The 14,656-nt window shown below is 37.7% G+C and overlaps 1 protein-coding gene across 5 annotated transcripts in view; it reads right to left on the bottom strand.

Moving 5' to 3' along the window:
• MTF2 (metal response element binding transcription factor 2) overlaps positions 1 to 12,627 on the bottom strand; it is a 78,501-nt gene extending 65,874 nt beyond the window's left edge. For 4 of the 5 annotated variants that reach the window (XR_006206357.1, XR_006206358.1, XM_042952857.1 and 1 more), the window contains exon 1: positions 12,342 to 12,623. Coding sequence is in view for 2 of the 5 variants with exons in the window: in XM_042952857.1 (XP_042808791.1) it covers positions 12,342 to 12,346 (5 nt within the window). In the remaining 3 variants the exon portion in view is untranslated. Of the gene's footprint in view, positions 1 to 12,341 lie in introns of all 5 variants that reach the window. The other variant, XR_006206359.1, reaches the window with a different exon arrangement.
• Between the last annotated feature and the right edge of the window lie 2,029 nt (positions 12,628 to 14,656).

Below are 14,656 nucleotides of genomic sequence, written 5' to 3'. Positions count from 1 at the left end.
GTAGAAAAACTAGAACCCTCGTAGTTGTTGGTGAAACTGTAAAAGGGTGCAGGCAGGCTCTTTGAAAAAAATCTGGCAATTTCTCAAAATGTTAAACACGGAGGTGTCATGTGACCAGCGATTCCACTCCTAGATTTGTATCCAAAACAAATGGAAACACATGTCCACACAAACCCTGTAAATGAACATTCAAAGCAGCACTATTTATACCAGCCAAAAAGTAGAAACAACCCAAATGTCCATCAACTGATGGATGGATTAACAAAATGAATATATGTCCATACAATGAAATATATTTTGGCCATGAAAAAAGAATGAAATACTGATACATGCTGCAACATGGATATAGATGAAAACATTGTGTTAAGTGAAAGAAGCCAGACACAAAAGGCCACATATTATATGATTCTGTTTATGTGAAATGTCCACTGGCAAAATATAACCAGGAAGTAGTGGTTGCCAGGGACTGGAGGGAGAGAAGGGGGAAATGGGGAATGAATGCTAAGTGGTATGAAATTTCTTAGGGGGTAAAAAAATGTTCTAAAATTAGACAGTAGTGATGATTACATATTTGGGGGGGGGGGGGGGAGGAGTAATCATTAAATTGTATACCTTAAAAGGGTGAATTATAATGGCATATGAAATACCTCAATAAAAGTTTTATTTTTTTTAGTGACTCAAAAGAAGACTTTTAACAAGAAGTCATCTTAAGAATACCTTAACCCAATGTATTTCAATTATACTTTCCTTTTTATAAGAATGACATATTAAAAAGCTGCCTTACAAGTGGCATAAAATAAAAACTTTACATGGTAAGTAGTGTTCCACTTTAATTAGCAGGGTTCTTTATTTCTTAGTAATACAACAAATAGTATATCTTGCAACTGATGGCATCTGTATTTGATATGATATAGTGTTTCCCATAAAGCTGTAATGAGTACCTTGGCAGGAAATGTTTTTCATTTTATGTTATTATTTTAATGTAAATATTAAGAATATATTCAACCCTAAACTGATGGGTTACTGCTTAGAATGAAGCTAAGTGCATTAAAGTTAACACATATTAAAAAAATAAATAACAGAGATGATAATCCAATATGGCAAGAAATAATGTTGGCAACAAAATTACTTAAGTTAGGAAATATATAGGTCAAGAATATAATCTAAAACCCTTCAAAATATGAAATGCTTTCACAAGCTAACCTCTCTCATACAATCTCATTCTCACTCCCCAATACTCCAATCACAATTAATTATTTCTCATTATTCCTGAAGGATGAGGTCGTCAAGAAACAGATCATAAAGGGCTTTATCTGTAATGACTGGAATTTATAAACAAGTACTTCTCAATCTTTTTTCCACTTTGGCCCCAACCTCCTAAAAATCTCCATTAATAACAGCAACTTAACAGGGCATTAGTTCTCTTTGGTTTTGTTGCGGCAGTTTTAGTAGATTCCACATGTGAGATCATACAGTATTTGTTGCTCTGTCCGACTTACTTCACCTAGCATGATGCTTTCAAGATCCATCCATGTTACTGCAAGTGGTAAGATTTCATTCTTTTTTATGGCTAAATAATATTGCTCTGTACACTTATACCACATTTCTTTATCCACTGACCCATCAGTGAACAACTAGGTTGTTTCCCTATGTTGGGTATTGCAAAAAATGCTGTAATGAACATGTGGATGCACATATTTTTTTGAGTTAAGTGTTTTCCGTTTCTTTAAATAAATACCCAGAAGTGGAATTGCTGGATCATTTGGTAGTTCTATGTTTAATTTTTTGAGGAACTCCATACTGTTTTCCATGGTAAGTGAACCAATTTACATTTCCATCAACGGTACACAAAGGTTCCCTTCCCCCCACACCCTCACCAACATTTGTTATTTCTTGTCTTTGATAACAGCCATTGCAAAAGGTGTGAGGAAAAATTACTTTTAATTAATAATAATAAAAGAAAACTTCCCAAGGCCAAAAGGAAATAGGAATCTTCAAAACAACTATATTTCCAAAATATTGATTTTTAAAAACCTTAAATTCACAGGAAATTGCATAACACTAAAAACACAAGAGCACAAGCTTCCAAAGAGAAAATTCAAGTTACCTACAAAAAATCAGACTTATGGAGCACCTGGGTGGCTCAGCCGGTTAAGCATCTGACTTCAGCTAGGGTCATGATCTCACAGTTCAAGAGTTCAAGCCCCACATTGGGCTTTGCGTTGACAGCACAGAACCTGCTTTAGATCCTCTGTCTCCCTCTCTCTGCACCCCCCTCAAAAATAACAAACATTAAAAAAAAAAAAACAAAAACCAGACTTATAATTCTATGACTTCTTAAAAACAACACTGGATTCTAGAAGACAATAGAGTAATGCCTCAAAATTGTGAAACACTTCATGCAAACTAGAATCCTATACCAACCAAATTAAATTTTTAAAAAGGAAAGCATTTAAAATAAGTTTTAAGATGTCAAGCCAAAACTTGAGGGTTTGGCTCTAGCAAAATGACGAAGTACCCTCTAAGAAAGTAAAAAACATGGGATGCAGGAAATAGTGTATCCAACACAAGAGATTAACATAGGGAAGTCTTAGATGACAGCTATGGAAAAGACCTAGAGAGCAACCAATCTGGATTAAAAGGAGAAAGAAGACTCCCAGTGAGAGATGTTTGAGGGAAAAGAAAGATTTAACAAAACTAGACAGTGTAAGACAGTAGAAAAATGTATAGACGAGACAAAAGCAGAGATAAAGTATTACAAGAAAGCAACTGCAATCATGGTACTATCTGGCTCTGTAATATACTACTTGGAGAATAATATTAACTTGGTCAAAATAATAAAAAAGCTATTTATTAATTTTCAACCTTTAGAAACAACCTATAAACAAAGCATGGAAAATTACAGTTAAGAATTTTAAGGGGCACCTGGGTGGCTCAGTAAAGCATCCAACTCTTGATTTTGGCTCAGGTCATGATCTCACAGTTTTTTAGCTCGAGCCTTGCATCGGGCTCTGTGCTGGCAACAGGGAGCCTGCTTCAGATTCTGTCTCCCTCTCTGCCCTTCCACCACTGTCTCTCAAAATGTTTAAAAAAAAAAAAAAAAAAAGAACAGAATGTTCAAAGTTATCAAATTTTAAAATATACAAGCAAAGTACAGATGACAAAAATTGAGAGATGGAAGGAGGAAGAGAAATGAAGGCAAAGGCAGGGACTTTAATACTCACCTTATAAAGGGGAGAAATAAAATCTAGAGTTGATGGAATAAGAAAAAAAAACCTAAGTTTAAAGTTATAAAAGTAACCAATAGAAAAGCCAAAAATTGGAAAGGGGAAAAGAGATATAGGGCATATTTAACAGAATCTTTATCACAGCAAGAAAGCCTTTACATGGCAAGATGTCTAAAATGAATAACAGTAGTGTAAAGGTATTATTTAATATTATAGAGGTAATGACCAGAACAAAGGAACATAACACTTAAAAATTAAAGTACAGGTGCCTGGGTGCTCAGTCGGTTAGGCACCTACTCTTGATTTCAACTCAGAGCTTGGATCTTGCCATTTGTGGGACTGAGCCCCAAGTCGGGCTCCACACTGACAGCATGGAGCCTGCTTGGGATTTTCTCTCTTCCTCACTCTCTGCCTCTCCACCACTCACACTCTGTCCCTCTCTCTCAAAATAAACAAATAAAATTTTTTAAAAAATTAAAGTAATGACTCTTTCTCAAAGCAGGACTCAGGAGGCCTGAAGTCTAGCTGTTCCTTTTAAGCCATTCCCCTTCTGTATTCTTCGGTATTTTTAGTCAAATACATGCATTATTAAAGGAAATTTTCAAGTGTTTAACATAAATTAAAACTACCATTAGAAATAAGATAATGAGAGGTGCCTGGTGGCTCAGTTGGTTAAGTACTCAACTCTTGATTTTGGTTCAAGTCATGATCTCACAGTTCAGTTTGTGAATTCAAACCTCACACTGACAGCAGAAAGTCTGCCTGGGATTCTCGCTCTCCTTCTCTCTCTCTCTCTCTCTCTCTCTCTCTGCCCTTCCCCCGCTTGCGTGCGTGTGCACGTATGTGTGTGTGTATGTTCTCTCTCTCTCAAAATAAATAAATTAAAAAAAAAGAAAGAAGACAATGAAACAGGCATTTTTGGTAGCTGTCTGGGTGACATAGATTACCTTTTAAATTTTAATATTTAAATTTTCTACAGAGTGTATGTATATAAAAAAATACATCTTATTGATAAAGCTGTGAAAGCTGTGAATGGGAGCCTAGTAAGTTGAAACTTTTCTCAAAAGTGATGTGTCTTCTGATGTGAAGACAGATTCATTTATAATTAAGTTGGTAGATGTGAAGATAGAACTGGAAGCAGGTCATGTCTGAGAGACACAAATTTTTTCTATGAAGAGACAAAAAATCTGCTTAAGAAGAGGCCAGGAATGCTAAACATCATGTAATGCATGAAACAATCCTAACTCCCTAAAGAAACAGTAGACTACAGTAGCAATCTAAAGGTATGGTCCCTAGGAATCTACAAAGTCTACAAGGTCAAGCTAGTTTTAAAATAATATTAAGAAATTTTATTTGCCTTTTTCACCCTCATTCTCCCCATAAGTTTAGAGTGGGATTTTCCAGAGACTAAATAATATCTGATGATTTCACTCTAAAGACTAAAGGTATGTGAACATGTGTATTCTTGTTTTTATATTTTCTCAGTTTCAATTTCTAATACAGTACATATTGAGAGAGATAACCCACATAAAAGTTCTTGGGATCCTCAATAGTTAAGAATGTAAAGGGGTCCTGAGTCCAGAAAGTTTGAGAATCACTGCACCAGGACATACTGTAAGACAAACCTAAACATTTTTTTAAGTTTATTTATTTTTGAGAAAGAGAGACGAGCCTGAGAGAGCAGGGGAGGGGCAGAGAGAGGGAGACAGAGGATCTAGAGAGCCCAACACAGGGCTCCACTCTAACTCACAAACCACAACATGACCTGAACCCAAGTCAGATGCTTCACTGACTAAGCCACTCAGGCAGCCCCTAAACATTTTTTAATGTTTGCAAATAGCCACTTTTGTTTGCTCCTCTCTAACGAGCAGCAATAAAACTCTTAAAACTAAAACTTCAAATAGCTTCATATTCTTCAGCCTGTTTTTGAGAAACAAAAATCTGAAAGATGGATTTAGACAACTGTCAAAAGTGGAAAAGATTGTGAAAGTTAGAGAAAAATAGAAAAAGGGAAACTCAGAAGAAACTCAACTGTGAGAAGGATTCCATCCTCCCTAACAATTCTCATCATTAACCTAAGGGAAAAACACTGCCCATTAACTTTGATTACAATCTAGAATCCTTATTTTAGTTTTATAAAGCACCTGAAAAGTCATTTACTTTCATGATAATGAAAAAAAATCCCTCTTTATAACATCCCTAAAATGATCATCTAGCCTCTTTTTAAACACTTCCCTGAACAGAGAATTTTTCTCTCACAACACCTAAATGCAATTTTTTATTTTTTTTTTTTTAATTAACATCCAAATTAGTTAGCATATAGTGCAACAATGATTTCAGAAGTAGATTCCTTAGTGCCCTTACCCATTTAGCTCATCCCCTCCGACAACCCCTCCAGTAACCCTGTTTGTTCTCCATATTTGAGTCTCTTCTGTTTTGTCCCCCTCCCTGTTTTTATATCATTTTTGTTTCCCTTCCCTTACGTTCATCTGTTTTGTCTCTTAAAGTCCTCATATGAGTGAAGTCATAGGATTTTTGTCTTTCTCTGACTAATTTCACTTGGCATAATACCCTCCAGTTCCATCCACATAGTCGCAAATGGCAAGATTTCATTCTTTTTGATTGCCAAGTAATACTCCATTATATATACATATACAACATCTTTATCCATTCATCCATCGATGGACATTTGGGCTCTTTCCATACTTTGGCTATTGTTGATAGTGCTGCTATGAACATGCGGGTGCATGTGTCCCTTTGAGACAGCACACCTGTATCCCTTGGATAAATGCCTAGTAGTGCAATTGCTGGGTCGTAGGGTAGTTCTTTTTTAGTTTTTTGAGGAACCTCCATACTGTTTTCCAGCCTAAATGCAATTTTATACAACCTTTAACAGTCCACAAGTTACCCAGACTACAAAGTTCCACTAACTACTTTATTAGCCACCAATTTAAAATATCTTAAGAGTGTGATGAGAACAGTACTAAAATATTTCTCTTTTTCATTTCAAGTATGAAAAATATGCCTATTATTAACTAGTCTTCCCTTTGTACAGCTCTTAGTGATGTTTTAGCAAGAACTGGTAAATTTCTAATCTTGACCCTAGAACAAAATTTAGCATTTCTTAACCCTGGCTACAAAACAAAATCAAGAAAAAAAATTTTTTAAACACAAAAATATATAAAACCCACCCTGAACCTGGAGTTTGGAATCTCTAGGGTATGAGTTCTAATAAACTGGTTTGGCTGGTTTGGGTTTGGGTTTTTCAGCTCTACAGGTCAATTCTGGTACTTATCAAACATCAATTAGAACTATTAGGACAGATCAGCAATTCATCAAACCTCCCAGGGTGTTTTCAGTGCATAGATTCATCATAGGTGGGCGGGTCTCTTGTTCTATGTAACAAACAACTCTCCTGCAAAATTATTTTCAAATAAATATTATACAATTATATTATACCTAGAGTTTATTAAGTATTTTCTTCTTTATTTTCCTTCTTAACCCTGCAGCAATCCTGTGAGCAATACGGGCAAGTAACATCTCCATTTAATAGGTAAAAAAAAAAAAACTAAAGCTGCTGCAGAGTTACCAGATTAAAAGCATATCCTGGGGCGCCCGAGTGGCTCACTCAGTTAAGCGACCTTGATCTCAACTCAGGTCTTAATCTCAGGGTCATGAGTTGAAGCCCCATATTGGGCTCCGTGCTGGGTGTGAAGCCTACTTTAAAAAAAAAAAAAAAAAAGTATATCCTTATCTTCTGAGTATATATTCAGTACTCTCTCCACTAGACTACTGTCTTCCCATTTCACCAATCCCCCAGCACAACCAAAAAAGTTCTTGAGAGTTTTTTCTGAAATATAAACTTTACTAGCAAGGATGGAGAAAACCCAAAACTCATATTTGGATTGTTTTTATCACCTGGCTGACTGAAACCAAACAAATTCAACCCATTCTTGCGATGCATGTCCTGGTCCAATTTTTTCCCCTTATTTTTAACTTAACTTTTTTAGTTTGAGATAACTGTAAATTGACACACAGCTGTGAGAAAAAATACATTCCGTGCAACTTATACCCAGTTTGCCCAAACAATAGCATCTTTAAAAATCTCAGAATACCAGGGGCGCCTGGGTGGCTCAGTCGGTAAGCCTCCGACTTCAGCTCACATCATGACCTCGCAGTGAGTTCGATCCCCACGTCAGGCTCTGTGCTGACAGCTCAAAGCCTGAAGCCTGCTTCGGATTCTATGTCTCACTCTCTATCTGCTCCTCCCCCACTCACACTCTGTCTCTCTCTCTCTCTCTCTCTCTCTCTCACAAATAAACATTAAAAAAAAAAATCTCAGAATATCAGAACCAAAATATTAACATCAAATCAGTCAAGACACTAGTATTTCCATCATCACAAGGATCCCTCGCATTGCCCTGTTCCCCTAATTTTTAAATTCCTGATCTTAGGCATTATTTGGAAGTATATAATCATTAAGCCCTTACTCAATTTTATCCATTCGAAATACCAGAAATATCTTCGGAAGCCATGAAAAAAAACTTTATCTCACAAAGTACTGGTGGTCAGGATTGTTACAACACAAGATTTTTAGGCTACTACTATAACAATATCCCTTGCAGAATGGAATTTTCAAGGTAAGACCCCAGTTGTAGCTTTATGAAGCAAAATTTTTAAAAAATTTTAACTGACATGCATACTTCTTTTTAATTGTAATTTTTTTTAAGAGAACAAACATGAGCGGGGGAGGGGCAGGAAAGGGGAGGGAGAGAAAGAACGAGAGAGAGAGAGAGAGAGAGAGAGAGAGAGAGAGAGAGAGAGAATCATAAGCAGGTGCCACACTCAGTGCGGAGCCCATCACAGGGCTCGATCCCACAACCCTGGGATAAGGACCTGAGCTGAAATCAAGAGTCAGACATTCAACCAACTGAGCCACTCAGGCGCCCCCTGACATGCACACTTAATGATTCCATTTATATGAAGTTCTAGACAAAATAAATCTAAAGTGAAAAAAAATCAGAAATTGTTGCGGCAGAAAATAACTAAAAAAGACTACATGTGAGATTTCTGGGAAAAAAGAAATATTCTATACCCTGATAAGGGTATAGGTTACACAGGTATATCCATTTGTCAAAACTGTACTGGCATTAGGCAGTATTTTCTTAGATATGACATCAAAAGCACAAGCAAAACAAGAAAAAGGGATAAATTAGATTTCATCAAAACTAAAGACTTTTGTGCTTCAAAGTACACCATCAAGTGAAAGAACAACTCAAAGAAAAGGAGAAAATAATTGCAAATCACACACCCAAAAAGGGACTTATCACCAAAACACAAAAAGAACACTTAGAATTCAGTAGTGAAAACATAAATAATCCAATTTTTTTAAATGGGCAGAGGACCTTAATCAACAGTTCTCCAAAGGTGTACAAAAGGCCAATTACTACATGGAAAAGATGCTCAACATCATTAGTCATCAGGGTAATGCATACCAAAACCACAATGAGGTACCACTGCACACACACCAGGATGGTTAGAAGCAAAGAGACAGACAAGTATTGGTAAGGATGTAGAGAAACAGGAACCCTCATAGTTGTTGGTAAACTGTAAAAGGGTATAGGCAGGGTCTTTGGAAAACAGCTTGACAATTTCTCAAAATGTTAAACACGGAAGTGTCACGTGACCCAGCGATTCCACCCCTGGATTTGTATCCAAGACAAATGGAAACACATGTCCACACAAACCCTGTAAATGAACATTCAAAGCAGCACTGTGTAGCAGCACTACAGCCAAAAAGTAGAAACAACCCAAATGTCCATCAATTGATGCATGTATCAACAAAATGAATATATATCCATACAATGAAATATATTTTGGCCATAAAAAGGAATGAAGTACTGATACATGCTGCAACATGGCTGTAGCCGAAAACACTGTGTTAAGTGAAAGAAGCCAGACATTAAAGGCCACATATTATATGATTCTGTTAATGTGCAATGTCCAGGACAGGCAAAATATAAACACAGAAAATAGATTAGTGGTTGCCAGGGGTAGTAGGAGGGAATAATGGAAAGTGACTACTTATGGTCACACATTTCCTTTCAGGGCTGATGAAAATGTTCTGAAATTAGACAATGGTGATGGCTGCACAACTCTATGAATATACTGAAAAATCAGTTAATTGTACCTTAAAAGGGTACATGTGAATTACATACATATAAATACAATATATGCATAACTCAATAAAGCTATTACTTAGAAAGTATACAGTTGATATATGTAAATTTCACCTTTAAAAAGCTTCTTAAAATAATTATGGAGTGGAGTGTGCATAGAAGTATAGATGAAACAAGCATGGATACAAAAAAGTTTATTATAGTATTCTGTTCACTTTGTATGTTTCTACATTTTCCTTAATAAAAAGCTTTAACTGATGTATAAAAAGTTTTTAAAAAATAAAGTAAACTGTATTTTTATTTCCTTTGCTTGACAAAGGAAATAGAATCGAGAAGTTGCTACCTTCTTCATTCTTTTGCAGATAGGACCGAAGACTCCATGTGAGACAAAAATGAAAAGTACTTCATCTTAAAAATGTACAAAGAGAATTTCAATCCTAAGTTTCAAAACAGTTCCTTACTCTTGAGTTCCTGTGGTTTTCATGGTTAATACATGAGACAATTCCTAATAAATGGGTGTAGTAACTCCTAATACTATGCTATCCAGTACAGCAGCCACTAGCTACATACAGCCATTTAAAACTTAGTTTTAATGAATTAAATTATAAATTCAGTATTCCGTCACACCAGTTATATTTCTAGTGTTCAACATCTACACGTGGCTATTGGCTACCATAGTGGATAGAGCAGATACAGATCACTGCCATCAGTGGAGAAAGTTCTATTGAACAGCACTACATGAATACGTAAAAAATATCCACAAGGAAACTTCCACATTCCAACTTAAGGTTGTTATACTGCATTTTACTGCAATAACCAAATCCTGAAAAACAAGGAAAACAAAGCATAAAAATATCAACCAAAGAATATCATTCATGGAAGTTTACACTAAAACAGCAGTTAAATTTCACTTTCAGAACCACCCAGCTACAGATGTTGGCCATGACAACTCCTCAGAGGCAAATTTCCCCATCTGTTAAAATAGATTATTACTATACTGCCAGTTTCCTAAAGTCAGATATAAAGATTATGCTGAAATACGAATAAAGCAAATTACCCTTCCAGTCAAGGATCTAATGAAAGGTGTAATCAATGACATCAAAGAATTTATGATCCATAGCAAAATACACAGAATAAAATTCCCTTCCAAACTGAGCTTTGAGGCAAACATCATAATTAAAAGGATTATTAAATATATTTTGTTTCATCCAGAAAAGAAGTTTAACCAGATGATTTCTGTACTTCTCGTTCTACAAATGTGTGCACATTTCATCCTGATTAGGTATAGATTTCCGTTAATGCCCACTAACATGAATATGCAGTATCAGGAAACAGGTGCACTCTTAATTCAAATATTTGAGAATATTTTTAGTACTTTACAAAAAAGTGGTGAGCAAACTTAAAATGTGAATTGGAATGTTTTTATATTTAGGACCCAAAAACACAAAAACAAAATTTCACTTTGTATTCCTTCTCAAGCTATCACTGCAAATGGTTGGAGTGTGAATAACATTCTAAATATCAAGAACAGAATACTTTTTTTTAAGAAATTTAAAATCAAAATCAACTCTTTCCTTGCCAAGACTACTGGGCACCTAAAGCTCTTAGTCAAAATGGCTCCGTGTAAAGCATTTTCAAGCCTTTGAAAAGGTCACTTAAGAATGCAAGTACATTTTACTTTATCCTCATAAAATTCTTTTAAATTCAGTCTTTGCAGTCCACTGCTCCCCTCCCAAAAGGAATTCTCAAGACAGAATGAAAACCTGTAAATTGAAACCAGTCTGTAGGCAAGGTATACAGAAGAGTCACATGGAATCAATATGAAGGAGAAAGTTACTACTACCGGAGCATCTGGAGTCAAATTAAATCAAGCACTAATTACATATTTCTAGTTCTGTACTGACCTCACATGGAGCTTTCTTACATTATACACAGGCCTACCTAGGTCTGCATATCTGAATTTGTAAGTGGTTCTATCTTTAACCAAAGTTAAATGTTTCAAAGCACAGAATAACATACCATATCCCCTTCCCCATTGTTCACGAACCCTCTTCTCTGTTCGTCAAATCACCCCGATAAATCCATCTGTTCCCTCTAGTTGCTTCCAAAGAAAAATTCTAGCAACCAAAGGCACCAGATTGTAAAACACACACTCAGAGTTAAGAGTTCTGGCACTACCAAAATATGTTAAGAAATCTTGGCAAATTAGTTAAAATCCCTTGACCGTATTACCTCAGTTGTAAACATGAATAATACATATCTACCTCCGAGCAGGGATAGGAGTTAGAATTTATTGTGTGCTCCAAATATAAGGTGTCTTTCCCCCATCTCACACTTTCCCTCCTACTTCTCCCCTTTAAAGCTTTCAGGGTTTGCTTCCAGCCTCCACTTAATTCCTTATCCTCGTTACTCCATCCTGCTCTTCTTACTCTAGCCCCTTACTCCAATTCCATACAATTCCACCACCCTCTCGTTCCAAGCTGCTACTTCCCTTTGCGCCCCCTAAGGTCCCAGGCAGCCCCTTCATTCAGCTCCCCACGTCTCCCACAGTACGCATTTCCTAACGGCTCCTCCCCTCGGTTCCCCACCCCCTCATCACCAGGTTCATCCTGCCCCTCCAACCGTCTCCCGCCCCCAGGTTCCTTCCTTCCCCTCCAAACACAGCTTCCCCGTCTCAACGTTTCATCTTGGTCCTCCAACCGACTTCCCCAATGCCTTGTTCGCTCCCTATTTTCTCCAACACCCAACTGAACACTCCATTCTATCCATTCTTTTCAACGTATACATAAACGCAAGGGACCCAAATACACACACTAGAGATCCCACCCCCACCTCGATCCTCCATCTTTCCCTTTTATACTTGCTTCCTTTCTTCCTTTTCCCCCCGCCCCCACCTCCTCCGGAAGAGCCTGGTTCCCAGGCCAAGGTCTCTCACCTCATTCGGTCACTTCAGTGGTGCCAACCGCTTCATACAGGAAAAAACAACCAATCACGTCCCCTTGGGCGCTTCCCCTGCGAGTCCAAGTACTTACTGGGCACCCGCCCCACCGGGCACCCCGCACATGCACACGCACAAACCGAGGTCCTGGGGACGAGGGTTGAGAGGAGTGAGCCTTCTCACACCGGCCTCAAACACAGACCACTTCGCTACAGCCCTTCGCCATTTTGGTTTCCCGCGGACTGCCGGTGCATTCTGGGAGCGCGGAGCGACTCTGGTGCCGAATGGCAGCTCTCCAGGGCTGCGAGGGGGCGGGGACTGTGCGGTGAGCGCGGAAGAACACCGCGCCCTGCGTCCCTGGCCGAAGCTGAACAAAGAAGGACTCTTTAACGTAGCAGTGGGGCTAAGTCCTTCCGCCGCCGGCGCTAACACAATAGTAATCGCTGCGCTCCTGGCCGTCGGCTGTGTTAAGTGTGCCTCTCTTATAAAGAAGAGCGTCGTGTCCAGTCTCCACCGTGCGTGGGTGTTTTTTTTTTTTTCCCTGAAAAATGCGACAGTGATCTCTACATCTTGCCTTGCCAATTTCCTTTCATTACCTTAGATAAGACACGTTTCTTCTATCTTCACTTGAAGCCTGCTGTTCGAATTTCCTTCAGCGAGGAAACCCTGGATGTCAGGATTAAATTTTGCTTGGCGATGCTTGCACAGTCCCAAATTCCTTATCGGGAGCTCCTTGTGTAGAAGATTTTCGAACTTTTTTTTTTCCTAGACGTTGAAAGGTTTTTCGGTGTATCTGCTTTGCAATCATTCCTAATTATGATGAAATCTGAGAATATCCTGTACAAAGTGATTTATTTTAGGAATACAGAACTTTTTTACACTAGGGCAGATCCATAGCCTGCCAGTATCCTGCTGCCGACCGGAGTCCCAAGTGACAAACTGGAAGTGTGCATGCTTGTCTCTGAGTTACGCTTACATACAACCTAGCTCCCCTTAGTAGCCACCTGGGTACCTTTGTAGCTTTGTCAAAATAATTTAAAAATCATTTTATATTTTTGTCTCATTATATAACAGGAGTAAAATACAAGGACAAATTAATATATTTTTTTTCCTCTCTGAAAAAGTACCTCTTGGGCCTAAACTCACTTAGCTCATATTTCAAAAGGGATTCCCTCAGCCCATAATCTCAGGATTTGGCTAATAAATATTTAGTCTATCCACACCATTCAGTAGCCACACCTTCCATACCTTTGCTTCTCCTAAGTAATAATACTAATTGAATTTAAGTCTGTCTTGCTATGGCCTCTATCAGCTACCTTTCAAGTTTCACTTTCTCTGAATTCTATTATAAAGTAGTCTCTCATAAATTCCTCTTCCATGCCCTTAACACTTTTAGTTGAGAAGAGTTTTGAATTTAAAAAAGTAGATACAGTCCCAAAACGGATAAAGATATTACACCAACAGGTGTATTTATTAGGTGCAGCAAAGCCTAATCATAGAACATCAATTCTGAAGAACATTTTGGTGTAAGCTCTCCCCAATGTCTCTCTCAAGAGGTCAACAAATCACAGATTTAACATCCTCAGTAGTAATTCAATAGCTCAGAGACAGTCATTTCAATTTCATAAATGCTAATAATTAGAAAATTCTTCCATCTATAAATGTGCTATGCCTTCCTATGAAATTCCCATTTACTAGTTTAACTTTGGCCTCTTTAGCCAAAAGTATGCTAATCCTTTATACATGACAGAGGCAATAATGACTATTTAAAAAAAAAAAAAAGCATATCATTTTCCTATGTAAATGCACAGGTACAAAAGTGCATTAATGTAATTTAACAAAACCAGGTTCAGAGAATCAAGGGCACTAAGGGAGCCACAGTAAAATATAAAGAACACCTATAACTGGGGTCTTAGAAATTTCTGTTAACTAACAAACGTGCAATAAATTAAGACTTTACATAGATGTATTATCTAGGTTTACATGTGAGGACAAGGTGAGCCTAGGATCCCCCTCTGCCATCTTCCCCAGAAGTCTTGGATTAAGACTTTTTTTTTTTTAAAGGAAGTAGGAACATTTTTTTTATTTTTATTTTTTTTTTAACATTTATTTATTATTGAGAGACAGAGAGAGACAGAGCGTGAGCAGGGGAGGGGCCGAGAGATGGGGAGACACAGAATCCAAAGCAGGCTCCAGGCTCTGAGCTGTCAGCACACAGCCCGACGCGGGGCTCGAACTCACAGACCGTGAGATCATGACCTGAGCCAAAGTCGGACGTTTAACCGACGAGCCACCAAGGTGCCCCAGGGACA

This window comes from Panthera leo, chromosome C1 (assembly GCF_018350215.1).
Source record: "Panthera leo isolate Ple1 chromosome C1, P.leo_Ple1_pat1.1, whole genome shotgun sequence".
Lineage (NCBI taxonomy): Eukaryota > Metazoa > Chordata > Mammalia > Carnivora > Felidae > Panthera > Panthera leo.
The sequence above is the reverse complement of the archived record's forward strand: the minus strand, read 5'-3'. Positions and strand labels throughout refer to the sequence as shown.